General features: G+C 35.4%; 1 protein-coding gene across 1 annotated transcript in view; it reads right to left on the bottom strand.

Moving 5' to 3' along the window:
* Positions 1-14,051: 14,051 nt before the first annotated feature.
* NCAM2 (neural cell adhesion molecule 2) overlaps positions 14,052-22,105 on the bottom strand; it is a 277,680-nt gene continuing 269,626 nt past the window's right edge. The window contains exons 17-18 of the mRNA XM_068180671.1: positions 19,380-19,499; positions 14,052-14,295 (exon numbers count right to left, since the gene is read on the bottom strand). Of these exons, the coding sequence (XP_068036772.1) occupies positions 14,184-14,295; positions 19,380-19,499 (232 nt within the window). The 3' untranslated portion in view covers positions 14,052-14,183. The remainder of the gene's footprint in view (positions 14,296-19,379; positions 19,500-22,105) is intronic.

Genomic DNA, 22,105 nt, shown 5'->3' with positions numbered 1-22,105 from the left:
ATCAGCACACACCAGCAGCTTGATCTGCTTAGGGCACAAACCAGACCTCTTTATCCTGCCCATTTACATGTTTTCTCAAGGATTGACATCAAAAATCGGGATGGAGGAAAGCCTTGTCTCCAGACAGGCTGAGAACAAGCACCTGGAACACTGGTTCTGCACAGCCGCAGCCTTAAATGTATCCAAAGTGAAGAGGAACAATCATCCAAAATGCCCAACACGTGAGGAAACAACTGTTTCAGTTGCAGCATGTGCTCTTCTGAGCAGTCACTTCAGGGGCTGGATCTTTCCTACTTATAGGATGTGTGGAGCCATTAACAACCACCTTCCCTGCAGTGTGAGCAAAGCCAAAGAACTTACCCCCACTTACCCTGGTACTTTCTAGAGTTCCTGCAGCAGCTGTGTCAAAGAAATGGGTGAGAAGAGAAGGAATTTCTGTTGATGAACTTGTAGCTCAGAAAGAGCTGGATATGGACAATCCTGCTGCCAACTAAATCTAGAGTCTCCTTATCCATACAAAGATCAATCTAATGGCTGTGGCATCTTATCATTCTCTCTTCATTAACATATTAAATCACACACCAAGTCAACAATCACTAATTTGGATGACAGAAGAAGAGGTTATTTTCTAAGAGGGAGATAGAGAACTAAAAAAAACCCTAAAATGAACTTCCTTCTTATGGGAAGCAGCTCACTATCCAGCTTTGCCCTCTGCCTTCCTGCTCCATGATTTTCCTTCTTCATTTTCTTACATAAACCGAATACACATGGAATATAAATTCTTTTGTATCTCTGGCTAACATTTTGCATGTAATGAATTGCTATTTAAACCATTAGGAATGTAATTAGGATAATAACTAAATAGACAATAAAAACTTTTCTTCTTCCTCTATTCAGTCTCTCATCCCTCCCCTGTCCCCATGCTTCTGCACAAGTGGAGGATGTTAGTTATCTTTACAAAAGGTAAAAAATCCTTCTAGAGAATGTTAAAAAAAAAACTTACTACGTTGTTTTAAATTAGCTGCTGTGTTAACTCTTGCATATCAGTAAATTAATTTTAGCTTAACAAATAGAGCAGACCTAGCTCAAAATATGTGTACATAGAAGTCTTAGGCAAGAGATGCACTGAAAGACAGACCTATTTATAAGCCATGGATGAATACAGAGCACGAGTTGGGTATCAGCACTTCATTTTCTGCACCAGCTTTGTTGCTCCAAGTGTGAGAGGAAGCTCAGACTGCAGTTCTTGGGGATGGGTTATATCTGTACAAACACAGGTCTACTGAATTTAAACAGAAGATATAAGAGAAAACCTGTATGGTGAATCAGTATTAATAGTGAAGATTGTCCATTATACTTTCTATAGAGTAAAGCATAACAAAAGGCCTACTTCTAGAGTTCTTAAATGGGGACTGAGTTGGGTTCCACCACAAAAGCAAAGCTTTGATAAAACTTCCAGTGGAGTCAATTGGCCTCCCTTTACTCTCTGCGGATTCCACACCATATCTCACATAGTCTTTCTAATTTTGAGTTTATTTGTAGGTGGCAAATTCTGTGATGGCTATTTAACCATACCAGGGACTGATTTAACTCAATTTAGGTATATCATATTAGGTCTTGTAACAACCTATCTGGGATTTGTCCTGTTCCTATTTTCATCCCCTTGCAACACTGAAAACCTTAGCACAGAAGGCTCAGCTTTATAATACTGTAATTTAAAGTGTATTATCTCAGATGTTTTGGCAGTTCTGGATGGTATGAGGTGGTTTTCTGGCAAAAGAAGTCAAGCTGGTACAATATTGTGATGAAAAGGAAGCAGTTATGATGTTTATTTCTGATATATTTTGTAGCAAATGATGAATCAATCTTAATTCAGATGCAGGTGGATATTTATCTCACTGAAGAAATTAGACTTCTAAGAAAAAAAAGCAAAACAAACAATCCATGCCTATCTGCCTGTATCTAAAAACATGTAAATGTTTTCTCTGAGAAAATGCTACCTCTTCATACTGTGGCAGAGTAACTGTAGTGGACAATAAAAACCAGGAAGAGAAGCTGTGCGTAGAGGCTGCATGTAAGTCATGTGCATCCATCCCAAATCAGAGCTAATAAAACCTTAAATTATACTGCTATTATATTTTGAGCCTAACAAAAATAACTGATTAAATCCAGATGTATGGTATATCTTTGGAAGCTGAAATTTCTTTTAAAGTCAAGTATTACTCCTTGCAGAACTAAATGCAATACCATGTGATGGTGGGTCAAAGGGAATAACGAGAAGAAACTGCAGCTTAGCTGGAAAAATTTCGAGATTTGAACACATTTGGGGTTACTCATGCTAGCACGCAGACAAGAGATTAACAACCTTGTGTTAACAGACTTTGTAAAAGGCAAATAAAAAGTGATCAATTTGGCTATAAGGAAAACACAGGAAATAAATAAATTTTATTATGATTTGGAACTAATTTTTAGAGTATCTTGTATTTCTAAATGCAATGGACAGAAATATAATTTTTTTTTTTGGTACAGGAAGCCAGTCCATTTTGCTTCTATAAAATCCCAGCCTGGTCTCAACTAATTTGAAGTGATATGAGTGAGATTTAACAAAAGGAATTATACAAATATTCAAAGGCTCCCAAATGAGCCATTCATAATAGAATCCTGTTTTTTTTTTATTGTAGGAGTTTTTTGAGATGCATGTATTGTATGGTCATTCTGTAAACATGTCTAGCAAGAGCCAAATAAATGGAAATAAATTTAAAAAGAAATCAACTCTCTTCCAACAGGTAAGTTTGTTCAGACATTTAAATTGAGTAAAACTCTACAATCCTGCCACCCAGTCCATTCCCAGCTGATCTGTGCAAGAGGGCACTTCTGGATTGGGGAATAGTTGCTAAGAAACAGCCAAAACGTTCTGAAGATGGATATACTTGATTATACAGAATGCTGTTGTCATCTGCCTGCTTGCTCAGCTGAATGAGTGAAGCAAACCACAAAAATTCTAACACAACCTGTCTCCCTGACACATTTTTTTTAATTGAAGCAATGGAGTTATGACCACAAGTACAGGAAGAACAGGAGGTCATACCACAGGCTCATCAGTCAATAGATCCATAAGTGGTCCAAAGAAAAGGTCTGTGCACAGAGAAGGGAACAAAGAAAACACACTATACTTCTCGTGTTTGTATTTTTTTTTTAATTCAAGCTTGACAGGAAAAAAAAATTACATAGTAGAATAAATGTTCAATTACGTAAATTGAGCTTAATCCATTCTTAAGGTTACTCCAAAAAAATCCATAAAAAGAAAAGATGCAGAGAATATAATCTATCTGGACTAAGCAACAATTCCACCTCAGAAGTGCTTTGGAGCACACCTAGGTGCTATGCAGTTTTCAGAAGAAATAGTGAAATAGAGCCTGACAGGAAGGCAGTATATTGATAGCAGAAAAGAAAAGTTTGGGTTTTGTGCTCAGCACTATAGGAATAGGTGATGTTACACAGGTCAGAATGCTGAAGGCATAAGAGTGCTTGAACATATATACTTACCTCTGGGAAAAAGCCAAGTTACATTCACCAGCCAGCTGCAAAATAGTCACACCACACTTGAATTTGTTTAACCCCTCAAAAGGTGCCCTCAAAAGGCATAGTAAAGAAAAAAATCCTTTAATATGTTAATTCTGCAATTACAGATAGCAAAGAATTTTAAAATAGGTTAGCTAGGATAAGTTCATGTTTCTTTTGTTGTCTGTTAAGCTACTCAAGCAATTTCAGGGAAATTTGGTTGATGTGATATAGGAAGATTTTATCTCTATTCTCTGAACAATAATTTAATTCATGGCTGCCCTTTCACATAGAAGTTACTGCCAACACTTCAGAGGAATATGTCTCAACAGGCAGCATAACATAATGATACAGCAGAGATTTGGGAAGCTAAACACAGGGATTCCGTTTCTCATAAATTGACAAAGAATTCATAACTCTTTGGGGTGAAGTTAACAACATCACCATTATTGATAATAGTTCTAATTTGTACAGCTTGCCACTTACATATCTTACAAAGGACATATTCTCTTCTCAAGATTTGGCTATTGCTCTCATGCTCAGATAGTGGTACCAAGTCAGCTGTTAAATATGTGCTCAGTAACACATGTATTGCAAGAGCTGGATGCTCCAATATGTTCAAACACAAACACACACACTCCATGAAACAGCAGGAGAAATATTTCTCACAAAACACAGCAAAACCATCTTTTAATCTAAGGTGTAAATCTGGCAAAGTTTATGCTTGTTCTTATATTTATTGAGAGTAGGATAAATGGGTCCATAAATCTTTAGCAAAAAATAGCCAAGGAGAGGAAAATAAACATTACACTTTCTTGTCAATTGATTTGCTCAATCCAAGCAACTGTCACTGAAAATGGAAATCAGGCCCTCTGACCCCTAATCCAGTGCTACAGCCTTTCTCATTGCTCTCCCACCTAAGACAAATTACTAACTACAAGGACCTTATCTCCCAAGCATCTCATACAAAATAAAACCAATCAACAGAATATGATCAGTCTACTTGTAGCACTATATTTTCCTCAGCTGAGACCTGTGCTTAACCTGAAACACCGGAATAATCAATATGTTATTGCTTTAACATGTTGGCAATGGGCACTTACTCAATACCTATCTCTAACCCCCCTTTATTTTTTTTTAATCCAATATGAGAATAGATTAAATTCTTTGTGAAGTGTTTCTCTAACCTTCCAAGCTCTGGGAACCCCAGCTGGGCCTGGAGCTCCCCCCACCTTATCCCAAAACTCATATCAACCAACCTCCCAGGGCTATCAATCACTGTCCCCACCTCAGCTTCACTCACACACCAGGGGGATCCTGGCTTGATTTTAGCCCTGCATCAGCCTTATGGGATCACTAGGGCTGAGGCTGCCTCACCTACTCCTCCCCCTTGTCCTGGGTGTCTTGCTCCTGGAATAAGTATGGTGGGAGAGACCCTGGCTGCCAAAGCCTCCCACACGCCTCGTGGGTCCCCCAACACCCCCGTGCCAAGGAGTTCCCAGACATCACAGAACCTCGACACTGATATTTCAACAACATCAGAGAAATCTAATACTAGCTTCTAATTTCTTCATGGGCTTTATGGATATTTTTAGTTAACAGAGTTAACAGCAAATTCATCAGTAATCGATGGAGTGGCTTTTACGCCTCTACATTACTCCTTCCTTCTTATTCCCACATCCAGCAAGTAGAGAGTGGTATCTTCAGAATTCCTAGCCTGGTGCTGGAATCAAACTCTCAGAAAACAATCATATACTTTCTTTGGTCAAATTTGCAGCATGCTTGCTGCATGCAAACACAAAAAATATGGATGCTGTAGTGTAAGACAAGACCGTGGATCCTTCAGCTAACAATAGGATATTTCAGCTTTGGGAGTTTATGTTGACTTGAAGAACACAAGTCAACATATGTGCATGGCAGTGATAATGAGTATTATATCACCAGATTATACAAGTGATTTTTGTCTGTTTTCCTTTATGCAAAGAAAAAAAAATCATATTTTACAGAATAAATGCCTTTATTTTTTCAAAAGATTTCACTTTCTACTGAGTATATACTTTACAGAAAGAAGGATAGAAGAAAATGCTGCAGATGGGTTTGTCATGAATTCCAAGAATGGCAGAACTTCAGTGTAACAATTTACACTTACTCCCATCAGGGAATGGCCTCATTACAAAACTTATCTATCATTAAAAGTTTTCCATAGGAAACCTGTAAAATACTTCACCACTTTTATTCTGTGCTATTTATCACACAGTAGTTTGAATTTCAGTGCAAGTGCCTTGTCAGTTAAATTTGTGGTACACTATGTGCAAGTGTCATTACTTTCTCCAAATTCTTTTTTTCTTAAAGATATTTGTAACTCATAAATCAATTTGAAAACAATTATTTTTAAAATTCTGATGTTTATCTCTGATGATTTTGGAGAATGTATAGCTGTACATAGCAACTTTCTATTTCTTGTGATTAAAGATTATTTAGGCCTTCAGATACAAGTTAATGATGAAGTGTTATTTTCATTATCTATGATAATAAGTGTCAAAGTAAAATTCATTCATCATGTTGTGGTCTATGACAATGAACTAAACTACTTTTAAAATTTTAAAATAATAAGATATAATTGCTCAGTTCCCAGTTTAATCCTAAACTATGGTATTTGCTTAGTAGAATAAGATTTTCTTTTTAATTCCAAACATTTTGTTCTCTTTATGATCAGATTGCCTGAAAGATTTCTACAAATTTGTGCCTGACCTGATAACTCTCCTGCCAGATGGGATTCATTCTGCTTTCTCAGCAACACCACTGACATTGTTTTATATTGGCACTGAGTGTGAATGGGTTTCAGTCCTTTGTTTAATCAAAGACAGTTTTATCTTTTTGCTACATAAAGGATTTTTACAGAAATTAAAGTCTGACACTATGCTCAGTTTAGAGGTTTGGGTTTTTCTGGAAAGTGTTGAATTAATCAACAAAGAAATTTTAACCATATCCCCAAAAATAAGCATTTTCCACATGGGAATGAGCTTACAATTGCAGCTTGTTTTTCAGGATCTGCTAGGGCTCAAATGAGAGAGTTAGTCATCTTTTGCCAAGAATCAAAGTGTGGCACTTTTTTTAAAATTTTGTTTGTGTCTTCTTGGTGCAGTGTCTAATTTAGGAATGACAAAGATAAACAAATTGTCAGTATCAAGGTACCTGACTATAATTTTTTTATCATGTATTTTGAGTAGCACGTCTGAAATATGTGAGAGCATGACATATTTTGACAAGGTTAAATTTTAAAAAGTTGAATCAATTTCTGAACATGTCTTATATTAACTTTTTTTAGCAGCAATTTGCTATAATTGTATTAATACTCACCTCTAAATTAAAGGGGCAATCTCACTTGTGACCAGTGCACTGAACTGATTTGCTCTCAAGAGATCTGAACTAAATTTGTGCATAATTTCAGGATATCTGGGTATTTTTCTTTTCAGTGACCAGCTGATGTTGAGAGGACACTGAAGCAGTTCCCTCATGTTCAGTTTTTCAATTTAAAGAGATATTTTTGCTAATTGTTAATGCTGCCACTGACACTTAGGGAAGCATATGCCTAAGACATCTCCAGTTGCAGAGCTTAAGGATCTGTGGAAGGAAGAAAATGAAGCTGTGAAGACTTTGTTGGGTGAAAAAATATATTCGTTCTATGTACTGCCCCTCCATTCTTAGGCTGGTGTGGTATTTTATAGCTTGGGTTACACTCAGAAAACTTGATTCTTAGGCATGAATATACAATCTAGCAACTTTCTCTTGGGATACTTAATTTTATTGGTGGTAAAATGGATGCCACAGACATCCCTCTGCCATTTCAGGAAAGTGCCTAAGCTATATCCTCAGCTGTGCTTTGGGCTGTGTTTTGCCCAATTTCCCTCTTTAGTGGAGCAAAACCCAGCACTGCAGTAAAAGCCCATTTTATTGCAGACCATGCCCAGCCTGTTTTCATCATCTCCTGGTGGTGCTACCACAGTTACAAGACTTTTGGAAGGTTCTAGTTTTGGCAAAGTAAGGTGACTTTTGTCAATATAATCTTTTTCTCTGGCATAAACTAAATACCTCTAAAATGTCACGCTTACATTGTTTGGAAAAAAAAAAATATTATCTATCAGTACCTTATCTATTTGGGATGATCATAATGTGCCTCAAGCTCCACTGGAGACTCAGGATGCTAGCAATAGATGTATTTTGACAGAAAAGAGAATAATAAATTGCAGGTCTGTGTGAGTACAGTACTTCTATAATGGAGGTAAAATAAGGGGTATGTTTCTTTTTGGAAATGAGACTCCTAATGAATCAGACATCTTGACAGAAAGACGCTTAACAAAAATAAATGTAATGCAACACTTCATTAAAGTAAAAGTATCTTTACTATTAATATACAAATGGTGAAGAGTGACAAATAATTGATATACTTTAAGCCATACTTTCAATGTCTTTCATAAATACAAAACCAGCATCTGCGATATTACTTCTTTTTACAGTATAGAGATATATATATATACACACAGCATTTCATAGGGACATAAGATTCTGAAACAATAAACAAACTAGCTCCAGTGGTAGCTAACTTATCAATATATAATTCAGGTGGCAGATATCGCAAGTGGGCTGTTGACAATGTGTAGAATAACAAAAACAATATATGGTATGCTTTAGCTTATACTGTACACAGCATACAAATACCTACCGACTGCTCATTGTAGCAGGAAAGCCTTTTTTTTTTTCTCCTTTTAAAACCTTGTATAAGTAGTTCAAAACTCTTAGTGAAAACTCTACACCATGAGCAATAAAATTATCTTCTGGGGGAATCTGACTGCTCTATATATTTGTCATTGATCTGTAGAGACTCTGAGGGTTTGTCTTGCCTTCCTCCAACCCTGCATTTTTCTGAAAATCTGAAAAACCATAGCCTAATTACATGGGGGAGTTAAAGGATTTGGCAGGGTTAATTTCTCCTCTTCCCTGGTTTTCAGAGCTCTCATTACCCTGCCTTTTGGCAGTGCCCTTCAGCAGCCTCCCTTGCTTCAGTTGCTTCCCTTTTCCCTTGTCAATGCTAAGGAGAGATGCTCCCAGCCCTCTCCTAGCTCACTCTTTGGCACCTGTTCTCTCCGGCAGTCACTTTCCTGAGCTCTGTCGGCACCACATCTGGTCACCTCACCTGCTCCCAATCTCACCTGTAACTTAAAAGCTGCCAATACAAATTTGGCAATAAATATTTATTTCATTTCTCTGGGCTAAAAATGGCCAATATTCAAGTTTGAAAGTCAAACATTATGAGGATCTCAATGCCTCTTAAGAGAAAAGATAGACTGGTAAACAGAGAATTCTCTGAACCTGATCCAAAGCCAAATTTGTAAGGCTTATTTTGGCTCAGGTCCAAGTAAATTGATGTAAGAACACATACGTGCAGTGGAAATACTGAAGATCACTTAAAACTTACAGAACTGCTGTCAAGTGGACAGGGTACTTCACGAACTTGAAAAAATCTGAAAAAATCTGGAAAAGGGGTGAAGAGTTTTTTAAAAAGGTTTGTTTAACCATGGTAGCTTTTCATCTATCAGAAAGATTATCTGAAGCTAAATAAGGAGATTTAAGAAGGAGCATTATTTACTTAGAACATTTTCATCTTCACCTAAAAAAGTATTGCAACCACAATGAGTTATTTAAAGAGATGTTTTATTTCTGGACATATAGTAATGTATGGGATAAAAATGTCATTGGATATTCTATCACCATTTCCTGATCAGTGAAAACTCCTGGTAGAAAAACCTCCTCTGTGCAAAGTGTCAGTAGGAACATGGCAGGATATTTGAGTTCCACTTATGCCTAGAAATCTGAGTCACAAAACCAACTGAATCAGCTGAGGACATGCAGAGCCTCGCTGAGATGGATGAATAAAATCCAGGTCCTGCTGGAATCAGTTTGTGTCTTAAATCCTGGAGGTCTGGACTGAGACCTGGATTCCACTGTGACTCTTTATGCAGAACTTTTAGCCCCCATCCATAGATCAAAGAGGTCTAGAGCTTTCTCAGGAAGTGGTCTTTTTGGATGTCCTTTAATCAGGAGTGAGTATCCTACAGACACAACTATTCTACAAAGATGTTACTTTCTACAACAACTGACATAGCAATGGTGAGGCTGCAAACGAATGCGAAACAAACATTTTCTCCAGTGTATCTCCAGAGGTAAAATGGTGGGAAGATGCTCCATATCATCTTTCAGATTTGAGGAAAGATTTTAATGTTTTAGATCTAAGCACTTAAATAGAACTAAGGAGACTTTCTATCTGACTCTTGAACTTGAGAAATTGGTCAAAACACCCCTACACATCCACTACGTTCTCCATCTATTTGAAACTTTTCAGCAGTAAGACACCTACCATGACCCTTATTGGAATTGTGATCTCAAAATATTTTTCAAAATTTTGTGTTTGTTACTTGAAAATAATACCTTCAGTTTGATTTAGATGAATATTTGAGAATATTTGAGCAGAAAAGTATGTATCAGTAAAGCTTTCAATCATTTTAAACAGGCTTTGTAGACAAATTATTGAAGATTTTTCTTTAATAAAGCAGAGTGGCATGCTATCAAAAGGCACAAATACATTTCCATTATCTGGTCTAGGAAACAGAAAAAATGGTATGATGATTATACTACAGTTTGATGATTGGCACTTAAATAAATAATCAAACTAATTACCATCATAAAAAGAAAGCCACTTTTTTTTGGATGAACATCGATGCACAGGCTGAACACAGCAGTTGGAATTTACTGCACCAGGGACTGATGTCAAACAGCCTTTGTAGATGATGGCCATGGTGTAACTACGTTGTAGATAACTATGAAGAGATAGAAAGTAGGCCCAATCCTGCAAGGTCTCTTGTGTAAGTACATCCATCTTCCCGCTCACATCCAATCCATCTTCTCGCTCACATCGACCCCACTAATGTCAGTGCAGTGCCATATAAGGGGTGGGTTCAACCACACAAAATTTCTTGCAAGACTGAGGCCTGAATAAATTAATTTTTTTCACATTAGGCATTAGCATAACCAGAATAGCAAATATTTCTGCAACCACAAAAAAATCTTATAAGTCAAAAAAGGCAAATGAACAAACAAAACCAGTAAAAAACTCTCCAGGGTATTTTTGATTAATAAATTGTAAAATATTAATTAAAATTTTGTTATTTTTGTGGTAAATCAGAACTCAAGTCCACTAAAAAACCAAAAAAATAACAAGGAGCTTTAAGTAATTTTACTTAATTGTACTTTTTTTTTTTTTTTTGAAAAGAGATTGTCACTGTCACATTTTGTTCAGTACTAATTTCAATGGCTCCCTCCCACTTTACTCCCTGGAGTATGTTAGTGTAACAATTCAGATTACTTTTACAAATAGTTATATTTTGTCAACTCTTCTGACATTTCATACTAACACTTAAAATTACTTTTAGACAGTAAAAGTGACATTCATACATATACCTGTTTTTGTTTGTTTGTTTTGTTTTTTTTTTTTTTTTTAATCTAGAATAGGAAAAGAAAATAAACAAATGTTGTTATTCCAGTTCTACATATATCTTACAAATTACTATACGCAAATTATTTCCTCATTTGGAAATATTTGGAACTATTTTGAAATATCAGTATTTTTCAGCATTCTTTCATACTGAGAGTTTGGTTTTCTCCTGCACCGCAAAAAGTTAAAGCACAAGAGATAACCTATTAATCCACAGACCAAAAAGGTGTGCTTGGACAGTCCATCAGAAATTTAGAGCTGTTTTAGTCTCAGCCCTCACACAGATCAACTGCCAAGAAACATAACAGCAAGAAGAAATTAAATACTCCTGGAAACAAATTTTGATTTGTAATACAGAATAGCGGGAAATGCTTTTGCTTCCGATATTGAAATAATATTGCAATATATTTTGCTTGTAAAGAGTAGCACAGGTGTATTAGTAATAAATGTGCTGACAAGACCTCTTAAATCTTCTAATCCCTTCACACTGCAATTAGAGGCCATATCAGGAAAAAAAAAAACAACCATAAAAACCCCAACAATATAGAACCGTTAGGCCATGTTTTTTGGGTTTTCTTTGTGTAAGTTCAACTAAGAAGTACCAGAATTTGAAATGCATCTGCAGTTGAGCCTAGACACTGTTAGTTCTGCTACATTGTATAGGCACCTTCTGGTGGAAATGATCAGGCTAGCTTCAGAAAAAACACCATTTGCGAAGAGAAAATTGAATGGTACCATCCAAATTTATCACAGCAGGTGGAAGAGGAAACTATGTCTACCATCTTCATCCTCATCCTGGTAAAAATGAGAGGGGATGTTCAAGCCACACCAACCACATTATTCTCAGCTTCTGGAGTTGTCCAGATTCTTTCTTTGCATTTTGATAGAAGAATAAAGCCCAGCTGCAAATACATACTTTCTGGAAAGACTATAAATCCATATAGATAAATGAGACTACTGTTTTACTAATTATAGGTTAGGAGCAGGCCTGCTTGCTGTGTGCTTAGAACAAATCAGGAAATCTGATTAGAAATTATCAGAAATTTGATAGACAAACAGCTATTTAGTAGTACTGCCTGCCCAGTATGTGGGATCAACATTGAGATTTCATAAAGGAATGTTTTCGTCTTTCCTTCACCCAGAATCAGTGTCTCAGCATTTAAAGAAACTTCTTTTCAGCATTTTTCAATTATTATCTTCCATGACTTTCATCACATATTGCCATCCTTTCTTACCCATATTTTTCACTTTGGTTCTGATTTTGTGGGAACTTGGCCTCCTATACTAGCCACATCAGGGGTATGCCTCTGTCCTCAACTTCTTGGTTCATTTCAGGTATTTCTCAAAGTAAGGAAAAGTAAAAAACTCATTAAACAACTTGGTTTTGAAAAATAAGAAAGATCTAAGAATTAAATATAAAGGTATTCTCCTCAGCTCTTTCAAATGTACTTAAACTTGGGTTAACTGGAAGGTCATTATGACATTTTCCTCAAATTTGAGGAGATCCTTTTACATTTCGCTTTCAGTTTTACTACACAAAAGTCATAAAAGACGAAGACTTCAAATATGATCAAAATTTAGATATAGCATGGAGAAAACACAATTTGATAAGTAAAAGTACTCTTAAACCTCATGCATGGCTTAGATGTGGAAAATTCACAACTTACTCTACTAGTAACTCCTGACAAGCAGAATTTTCCAGTCTAATTTTTTATATGGTTTATTCACTTCTTTCAAAGCAAGGCTTTGAAGAGCTTGGTAGGTGTGGATACATTATGCTAGAATGGAAACAAACTATATTGCTCCAGTTAGTGGCACCACTAAATCAATGACTAATTCATATGAATGAATTTCAGATCAAATAAATTCGTCAAATTTCCTGGTGGGGAATGTTGATCAAAATAATAAAAAGGAATATCTTAAAGAAAGCTTGACATGAAAAAAAAAACGTATTTGGTTGAAAATAAGATTGCATAATAGTTAATAATTTAAAATTGTTCCTAACTGCTTAGACAAAATCCCCTTTCCATCTGTTCTTACATTGTACTTAAGAGAAAAGGTATGAAATCACAAAGGAAAAAGACCTGGTTCAAAAAGGCCAAGTTGAATATTTTATATACTGATTTGGGGAGAAAATGTATTTACTTTACTAAACCACAGTTTTATCCCTTAACTAAATTGTTTGAACTAAGACAAAATTGAAAAGCGTGTATGTATAAATATGTTTGGACACATATTGTAAGTTTTCATTTGAAGTGAAGATTATGATTAAAAAAAAGATTTATTTTTGCACCTTGGCTGCATTTTAGTTCACATGTAACTTTTAAAACTTTAATACAGAAAACCTGAAGCATTGAAAATCCTGGAGCCTTTCAGAGTCACACTCTCGTAGTTAGGATGAGGCCAAGAGTGTTGTGAAATATTTGGCCAATTTTATTTGAGTTTTTTTATTGTGAGTACTAGGGGTTTTTTTTTATTATTTATTTATTGAAGAACCTAGGAGAAACTGCAGTGGGACCTGGCTCTTCATTGAAGACTTTTGTTTTTTTGATTGCCTCAAGTGATAATCACAGCTGGAATGAATATTGAGTATCAGCCAGAGCTAAGGTCAAACATTATACTGAAATTGGTTTAGGTTTTTTTTTTTTAAAGGCAACATAAAATTTCATTTTATTGTAAATGGAAATAAATACATTATCATATGGCACTTTATGCAGGTAGCTTGCACTGTAAGATCTGGAGAAGCCTGATATGTTGTTTTTGGTTAGGGGTGCTTTAAAATTTTTCTTCTAAGTAGACATGCTTTTTCATATAATAAATTATAGTTCTTACTCTGCAGATTTTTCAAATTTATAGCATGGGACTTGGTGTCAGCAAAACTACACACTAAAACCATTAACAAAAAATAAAAAATATAGAAAAGAACTGTAGACAGAAACTGTTTGATCGTATGTACACATGTACTAACAATTCCAAGCTTAAGTTTCCCAAGAAATTAAGGTCAGCTGTAAAGTTTTGGTCACAGGATTACTTCAATCCAAATGCATTTTCCAGACAGCTGTAGTTTATCTTATTATGCTTTGCTATCATCTTCTTTTGACTGGATGATGTCATTAGCAACTTTGATTTCTATGGTTTCTGGATTTAAAGCTTCTTTGCCATTTTCCTCCTTTAGTGGCAGCTTCCTATCAGAAAAAAAGAGGAATCATGTTAACACAAAAATAAAACAATCTGTAATTTAAGTCTATAACATATATACAGTTCAAATAGGTCACAGTGTAGAACAATTGGTTTTTTTAAAGTAATGTATAGTTATTTTATTATGAGCACTGAGGTTCTTTGGTTTTAAAGCATTTCATATTAACTCTTTCCATTTCTATAAAGCCACAAAAATCACATGATAAGAACATTGGTGCTGCTCAAAATACAGTTCTTCAATAAGACAAAAGAGATAAAAAAAAAGTCAAATTACTTGACCCAAGACAGTACAGAGGTATGTGTTGCCTAAGATACTGTGAAACACTTACAGTCAAGCTTTTTGCTTGGCTTTTAAATCTCGATTAAACTTTTTAAATGTCTTTTCTAAATGTAAAGTCAATCATATACAAAAGAACATGGCTCTTATTGGAGATTATGCCAAAACATAGGTACAGAATTTCTTATAGTGCAAGCAGGTAATGGAAGTTATCATTAGAAAGTTCTTCAGTTTAATTTTCATGGATCATACAATGTAGCTTTATTAATAACTCACAGCTCTTTTAAGACTTAGTGAAAACTCTGAAGATTTGGCAAAAGTGTCCCCACCCTCTTGAATGTGATCTCATTGCAAAAGGTCTTGAAAATCATTGATTCCCTTCTGCCAGTAATTAGCTGTCGAAAAATATAGCTGTCAAAAAGATGTATGGTTTACTGAGATGTTCCTGTAATAATGTCTCCTGGGCATAATAGCTCTTAATTGTGATTCCAGTTTGGGTTTGCTTTCTATTTTTTTACTAGGGAATAGTATGCATATACCTTTTTTAGTCAAAAAAACTGTTAAATATTTCAGTAAATTTCTGTTTTGCTTGATTCAATTTCCCAAAGAGCAATGCACTGTTCAAAACCTGTTGGAGGAATCTCTTAGGAATGTCTTATTACAAGGCAGTGTTTAATAACAGAAAATAAAACAAAACAATACCTGAATTCCCAGTCTTATGAAATTTAAGTTATTTGAAATGAACTAAGAAATATGCTGTTTATTCAGAGGTTAAACAATGAGCACAACAGGTATCTGAGAGAAATCCAAGATTAACTTGTTCTACTACAGTAAAATACATGGGATATATCATCAGATGTCTGGCTCTGAGCACAGAGGGAGGTATCTACTAATTGTCTGTTTCTCATGGCAAACCCAAAGGAAACAGATTTCAGCCCACAGCAAGATGCCTGAAAGAATGGAAACAACAGAATGAACATAAATATATTTTTAACAGTAGGTAAAACACTGGGGCAGAGGAAGGGCAGCTCATGAAAGGCATTTTTGATAGGCAGGCATGTGTGTCAAAGATCTGATTAGGCAAAACAATGAAACAAGTACTAAAAAAACCCCCAAAACCTAATTTAATATAGTTTTAAGAAAAGCAGAGTAATTTCTCAAAAGATGGTGCTGTAAAGAAAGAAATATTTAGTCAAAGTCAAAACTGGGGAATTGACAGAATATACCAACCATATGTGGAAATTTAAAGAAATTGGTTTAAGTGGATTAAGACCATGTTACAAAGTATTTGGCATAGGAAGATTTGCTAGAACCCTGTGGAAGGATTCTGGACATCATTGAAATCCATGTTCATGCAAACAATGAGATAAAATTAGCCTTGCTTTTACATGCAAGCAGAGAACCACAACTCAAAAAAAGCTATACACAAGTAAAAAATTTTATGCATCAAAACTTTCCTCATCACAAAGTCCATGCACCATTCTTGAACCTTATTTTTTTTTAAAACTTGTGGTTTTGAGGTTTTTTTAATAAGGTGTGAGTTATGAATAATTCGATATTGTTCTTTTTCCATATGAAAACATTTTTGGTTTTTTGGAATTTTTTGTTTCCATTTGCTTTAAATACATATTTAATCTCTATTAATAGAATAAATAATTTTCCTCTTTCAATTAACTAATTCAAGTTTAAGTGTTCTAATTATATCAATTTTTACACCAAATTATTCTTTAGCTACATCTATTAGAAAGAATTTTATATTTTTCAGCTGAGCAGACTAATCCTTTCAAATGTTTGTTCATTTTATAATAAAAAGATTTTCTTAAAAAATTCAGCAAAAACCCAACAAAAAGTTCTCTCACTTTTATCAGATATTGGCTGCTATCAGTTATTAATAATATTGACTTCCTCTCGCACTGCATGTGGCCTAATATCTGCTGATATCCATACAAAACTTTAACTAAATATTTACTTATTTTATAGAAAAATGATTCCTAGCCATTTTGATACTGGAATTCACCCAACTGCATTAATATTAAGAAAAACTCAACCAATATTAGAAACATATTCATTTCAGACTAGGAATATACTTATTGTACCCCATTGTATGTGGTACTTTATTCATATTATAAAAGTGTGATATGAAATGCACAGCTTAAACTGATGTTCTGCCAGCATGATTAAAACTTGTTGACTTGCAGGTAAAATGCTTTGAGCTAATCTGTCATACGTGGATTCCAACCATGGCTTTGACAAGGATCATCTGAGATAAGGTAAAAAATAGTTTGCCAAATAATATACTGAGTAATATAATAAAGAATATTATTGTAAGAGGAAGTAATCTCTTTGCTAATTAGTTCCCACAACTTCTTAAATTGCATTTGAAGTTCTGAGTGTAATTTGCTATTATTCAACATAATTCAATAATTGTTAAAAATATTTTATCTAGTTTAACCTCAAGGCTTATCTTGTACACCTTCAAGACAGAATTAGTCCTGATGAACCCCACCTTGATTCACTGCCTGCCTAAAATGTCCTTGAAATTTTCTTCCTGCAAGCTAAGCTCTCCCCTCCAAGATCCCTTCTGGTCATCCTCACCCTGCCCAGCATGTGTCTTTCTGGCTGTTGTTGACAATGTATTTTTTGTGTTATTCCTACTGAGAGACTGACTTCTCTACTGCATCTTCTCATTGTGCGTCTTACTCCTACTTTATATTGCTTCTCTGTTTCATTGGGTATGACCATTGTCTGAGTCAAAGGTCTTTCCATATTCCCCTGGTATCAATGGCCCTTCAGGTGTCCCCATTGCACCATCTCTTTTCATCTTTAGTTTCCCAAGTGACACTGTCCCAAATCTTTAGCTGACTTCTGTACAGCTGTGCTTTGGACTGCTGACGCCTTTTGCTATTGGTTTTGAGGGAAGAAATTACCAAGAAGGAAACTGTCATCATTATTAATACCTCTTAGCAGTCCTATTTTTCCAAGTACATGATGTCCATCAAATGCTTATTAGTTGTTCCTGGGAGTTGCTTTTTGTTGGTGCTTTTTTTGTTTTGTTTTTCTGTCATGACAGTGAGGACTGATTCTTTCCCCTTCCCCTAAGATAATAAAACATTTTTGATTTTAACTTTCTCATATTTTACTCCTGTCAGATGATCTAATGAGTGTGACAAGCAGAAAGAAGTGAACTGGATCTTTCCTGGTATCATGTTTCCTGCAAGATGCATCTGATTTGAAAGATCTAGTGCTAAAAATCGTCTTGCATCATGAACAAACATGGACCTGGTGCTCTACCCACTAACATATCCAAGGCTTGCTGGACTTGTACAATGTTTGCAGCTACATTCCCCTGACTCTTTAGATAACTCTGGGCTTTCCACTGTGCCCCTGATTATAAATTCTAATATGAAGAGCAAACATATCAGTAGTCGCTCAACAGATTGCATAATTATTTCATTAACAAGTTCAAACTCTTTGTGCACAGCTCCTTCAAAGGACTATACAGCTTAATGTGCAGCTACTTAACTCCCTATTTACTAAAAATATCAATGGCAGCTGGTAGCAAACCTTTTTTGTTTAATTAAAGTTCTGACCCTTACTGTTTTACATAATGGCAAAAAATAATATTTCTTCATATTTTCAGAAAAGAAAAAGACTTTTGTAAGAACAACTTCTTTTAAAGAACAACTATGATTTCATCAAATTATCAACAGGTGAATTTCTGTATTTACTACATAATAATCTTCATAACCTTGATGCCTTGAAGATTGTGGATATTCTCAGTTCAGTCAGAGAGAAAAGAGAAAGATTTCTGCCAGGCTAAGCCTGGGAAAAAGTCCAGGAGGAATGTAAACCATCTGTTATCTTGTTTTCCATTCACATTGTTTATAGATATGTTCTGCCACACTGACCTAAGTCCAGTGTACCAATCAGGTGAAATGTTTTTACTTTAAGACCAATGATATTAGTCTTCACAATGTTCTCTATAAAACAGAGAGGTGCTTTTGAATAAATGCTTATTCTTTGCCTTCTGAAGATGGAGTCTCTTCATTCCTTTCCCTGCCTCAACAGTGACACAAGATGTCTTGAGATAGGAGATTTTACCAACACATGGAAAGTGTTGGGCTCAAAGCAAAGAAAATTTAGAGGCTTCTTCAGTAATTTCATCCCTGAGCACAAGGCTGGTTTCATAATTCAGAAGGCAGCCAGAGCCTGTGAGCATGGCTGCAAACTGCTGTGGTTTCTGTAGTGAGAGAAGGTTGCAGGGACAGGAAGAGGGGATGAGGAAATGGAGCAGAGGCTGACCTTCAGAATGATTAATCCAATTACACCGTGTGGATTTAAATACTGAACTAAGTTCTCAGTTATGTGTATGAAAGAAGGAAGGGATCACTCCAGTGAGGAGCTGGGTCTCTGGAGCAGAGTATCCTTGTGCTCCATCTTCAGGATGTGTGTGAAGATGCCCGTGAGACTCAATTTAAGGTCATTCATGAGAGTTAGGAGATTGTTAGCACAGGGTAGTTAGTAATTGCTGGGTAGGTGGTAAAGACAAGGTGAAACCAAATTAAAAAGTCCTTGTACTGCTGTGCTCAGCCAGTGTCGATGAAGTACCATGATTTAAATTGATTATTGTAAAAACCAAACCATTCAAACAAACCCTACACTCACATACTGCCTCGCCACAGCAGACCACTCTGGTAATGCTGTGTACCTCCCCTCAAGAGTGTGGGAAGTCCAATCTATCCACACAGCCAAGAACAGCTTGTGTGAAACTCCAGGGAATATCAAGCTACTTACTCTGGTTCTGTGAGGGGAGTTGTCTCATTTGGCTCATTTACTGGACTCCCATCTTCATGGCTGGTAATTCTTTCATCCTCTGTTCTCATTTCCACTATTGGCTCTTTTGATCCATCTTTCCTAAAAATTATTAAAAGAGTTTTATGTCTTTTATCATCACATTAACTACGTACATGGCACATAAAGAATTACTAAGTTCCCTTCTCTCAAAAGTTGGCAAAGAAAAGGCAGAACTAATTATCAGTGACTAACACCACCAAGACACATTTAACAGCGTGTTCCCAATTCCTTGAAGTCTTCAAAGCATCCTGTATCCATGGTTACTTCCCTAACTCTGTAAACATGATGAATTAGCATCTCAAAAGAGCATTTTGTTTATGACTAATAATAAGGTGACAGCTTTTTCATGGGAATAGATGTAAACTTCCCTAACCTAGTATAATAATGATAGGACTTGATGCCTAGTTGTACTTGAACTTTTCTGGCAGCGTTAAAGAGCCATTATGTGAGTACATACACCACAAAAGTGTGCTTTAATCTCCTGGGATTGTGACAACCCCAGCTGCCATTGATGCAAAGAGCCCTTGTGCGGTAAAAATCTAAGCCCTTCTGATTTTGCTGGTAGAAAAAACTGTTTCTACATCATATTTCCCCCATTTGAGGAACAACTGCTAGTCTCTCACAAGTAAGTATATGTACAATATACTATATATATATATATACACATATATATATATATAGTATATACTATATACTATATATATATATATATAGTACAATATATATATATAGTGCTAATTAAACAATTAATTATAAGGAGATGGAGCAGTGAGTACTGTCATTATGATTTTGTTGGTAACCAAAAATCATAGATAGTTTGGGTTGGAAGGGATATTTATAGGTCATCTAGTCCAATGCCCCTACAACTAGCAGGGACATCATCAACCAAATCAGGTTCCTCAGAGCTTTATTTAATCTGACTTTGAGTGTTTCCAGCAATGGGACGTCTACAACCTCTCTGGGAAACCTGTTCAAATATTTCACCATCCTCATTTTAAAACAAATTTTCCTCATGTCCAATCTAAATCTACCCACTTTCACTTCAAAACCAATATCCCTTGTCTTTGTAAAAAGTCTGTCCCCATCTTTTCCGTAAATTCCCTTTCAAAAGGATGCAGAAAATTCTTTATCTCAGCCTGACGTCACAGAGAGTACTCCATCCCTCTGATCATCTTTGTGTCCTCTTCTGGACTTGATCCAACAAATCCATGTCTTTTCTTTACCAAGGACTGCTGAGATGGATGCAGCACTCCAGGTGAGGTCTCACCAGAGTAGAGGGACAGAATCACCTCTCCTTAACTTCTGGACATGCTGCTTTTGATGCAGCCTGGCACACCTTTGGCTTTCTGGGATGTGAGCATGCATTGTTGGCTCATGTCCAGATTTTCATGAGCCAGAATCCCCAAGTCCTTCTCTGCAGAGCTGATCTCAGAAATATGGACATATGGACATGATCTGGAAATATCTGTTCACTGCCATAAAGTATTAACAATACATACTAATTAACAATATTTATTAAAAGTAATAATTAAATTTTATACAATTTTGCTCTCAAAAGGCAGATCATATGATACCTGATATATATATATATATATATATATATATATATATATATATGTATATGTTTACAAAAAAAAAAACCTCTTTTGATGCAAATATTTTCTTCCTATATCCTGGAACAGCATCAGCTACAATCTACAAACAGAGGGAAACTGAGTTACAGATCAACTATTACTTTTATATTTAAGAGATTATTTTCTGGACTGGGATGTTGTAGGGAGCTGTTAGACTGCTACAGGCCACACCAAAGACATGGCTAAATTCTTCTCTAATTCATGTCTCATATTTTCATATTGTTTCTTCAAGATAATGGATAAAACAGGCTTTTGCAACAGGAAGTATCAGGAAAACTCTACTGTCCTCTGACAGGTATCCTTAAGGAAAATCTTTGTAGGTTAATAAGAATGTAGCCCAAATAGAGAAATAGTGTGAAGACGATTGAATAGGTAGAAATCTACAAGATTTCTGTCTATTTAAAAAAAAAAAAAACCAAAATTACATGTGATTATTTGTCTCTGCAAGTGACACTTAAGACACACAAATGGATACAAAACTCATTTTGGTTGATGATGCACTTACTTTCATGGCTACCTCATACCTGGGAAAAGATTAGGGATCTAAGTTGGACTGGTGGATGGATTGGTGAGTTCTTCTTGCTTTGTTGATACATCTACAGTCATACAAACAGTATTGCATGACAAAAGGACTAAAAAATTGTTACTTGTGACCAGCAGTCATGTATATTTACAGAAGTTAGAAACTGTAGCATTTAAAATTTTAAAGAAGGGAAAGTGATTTGTAGGAAATCTATTATGTCATGGGTGTCTGTGTGTGTTACATGGATTATATAATCTTCATTCATTATATATAGAACATAATTATTTACTATATATATCTATATATCTATATCTATATATATATATATATATCTCCAACAATCAAAGAACCTAATCATAAACCACCCAAAAATCCAGAATACAAACTAGCATATTTAAAACAGAGAAATATCAGTGAATTTTAGGCAATATCAGTTACCATGGTATAAATTTAAATGTTGACTCTTCAAGACTGTTCTGGGAGTTTAGTCTGACAGTTTATTAATGCAG

Source organism: Anomalospiza imberbis, chromosome 2 (genome assembly GCF_031753505.1).
Source record: "Anomalospiza imberbis isolate Cuckoo-Finch-1a 21T00152 chromosome 2, ASM3175350v1, whole genome shotgun sequence".
In the NCBI taxonomy this organism is placed as follows: Eukaryota; Metazoa; Chordata; class Aves; order Passeriformes; family Viduidae; genus Anomalospiza; species Anomalospiza imberbis.
Note: the sequence above shows the minus strand (reverse complement) of the source record. Positions and strands in the feature narration are given on the sequence as shown.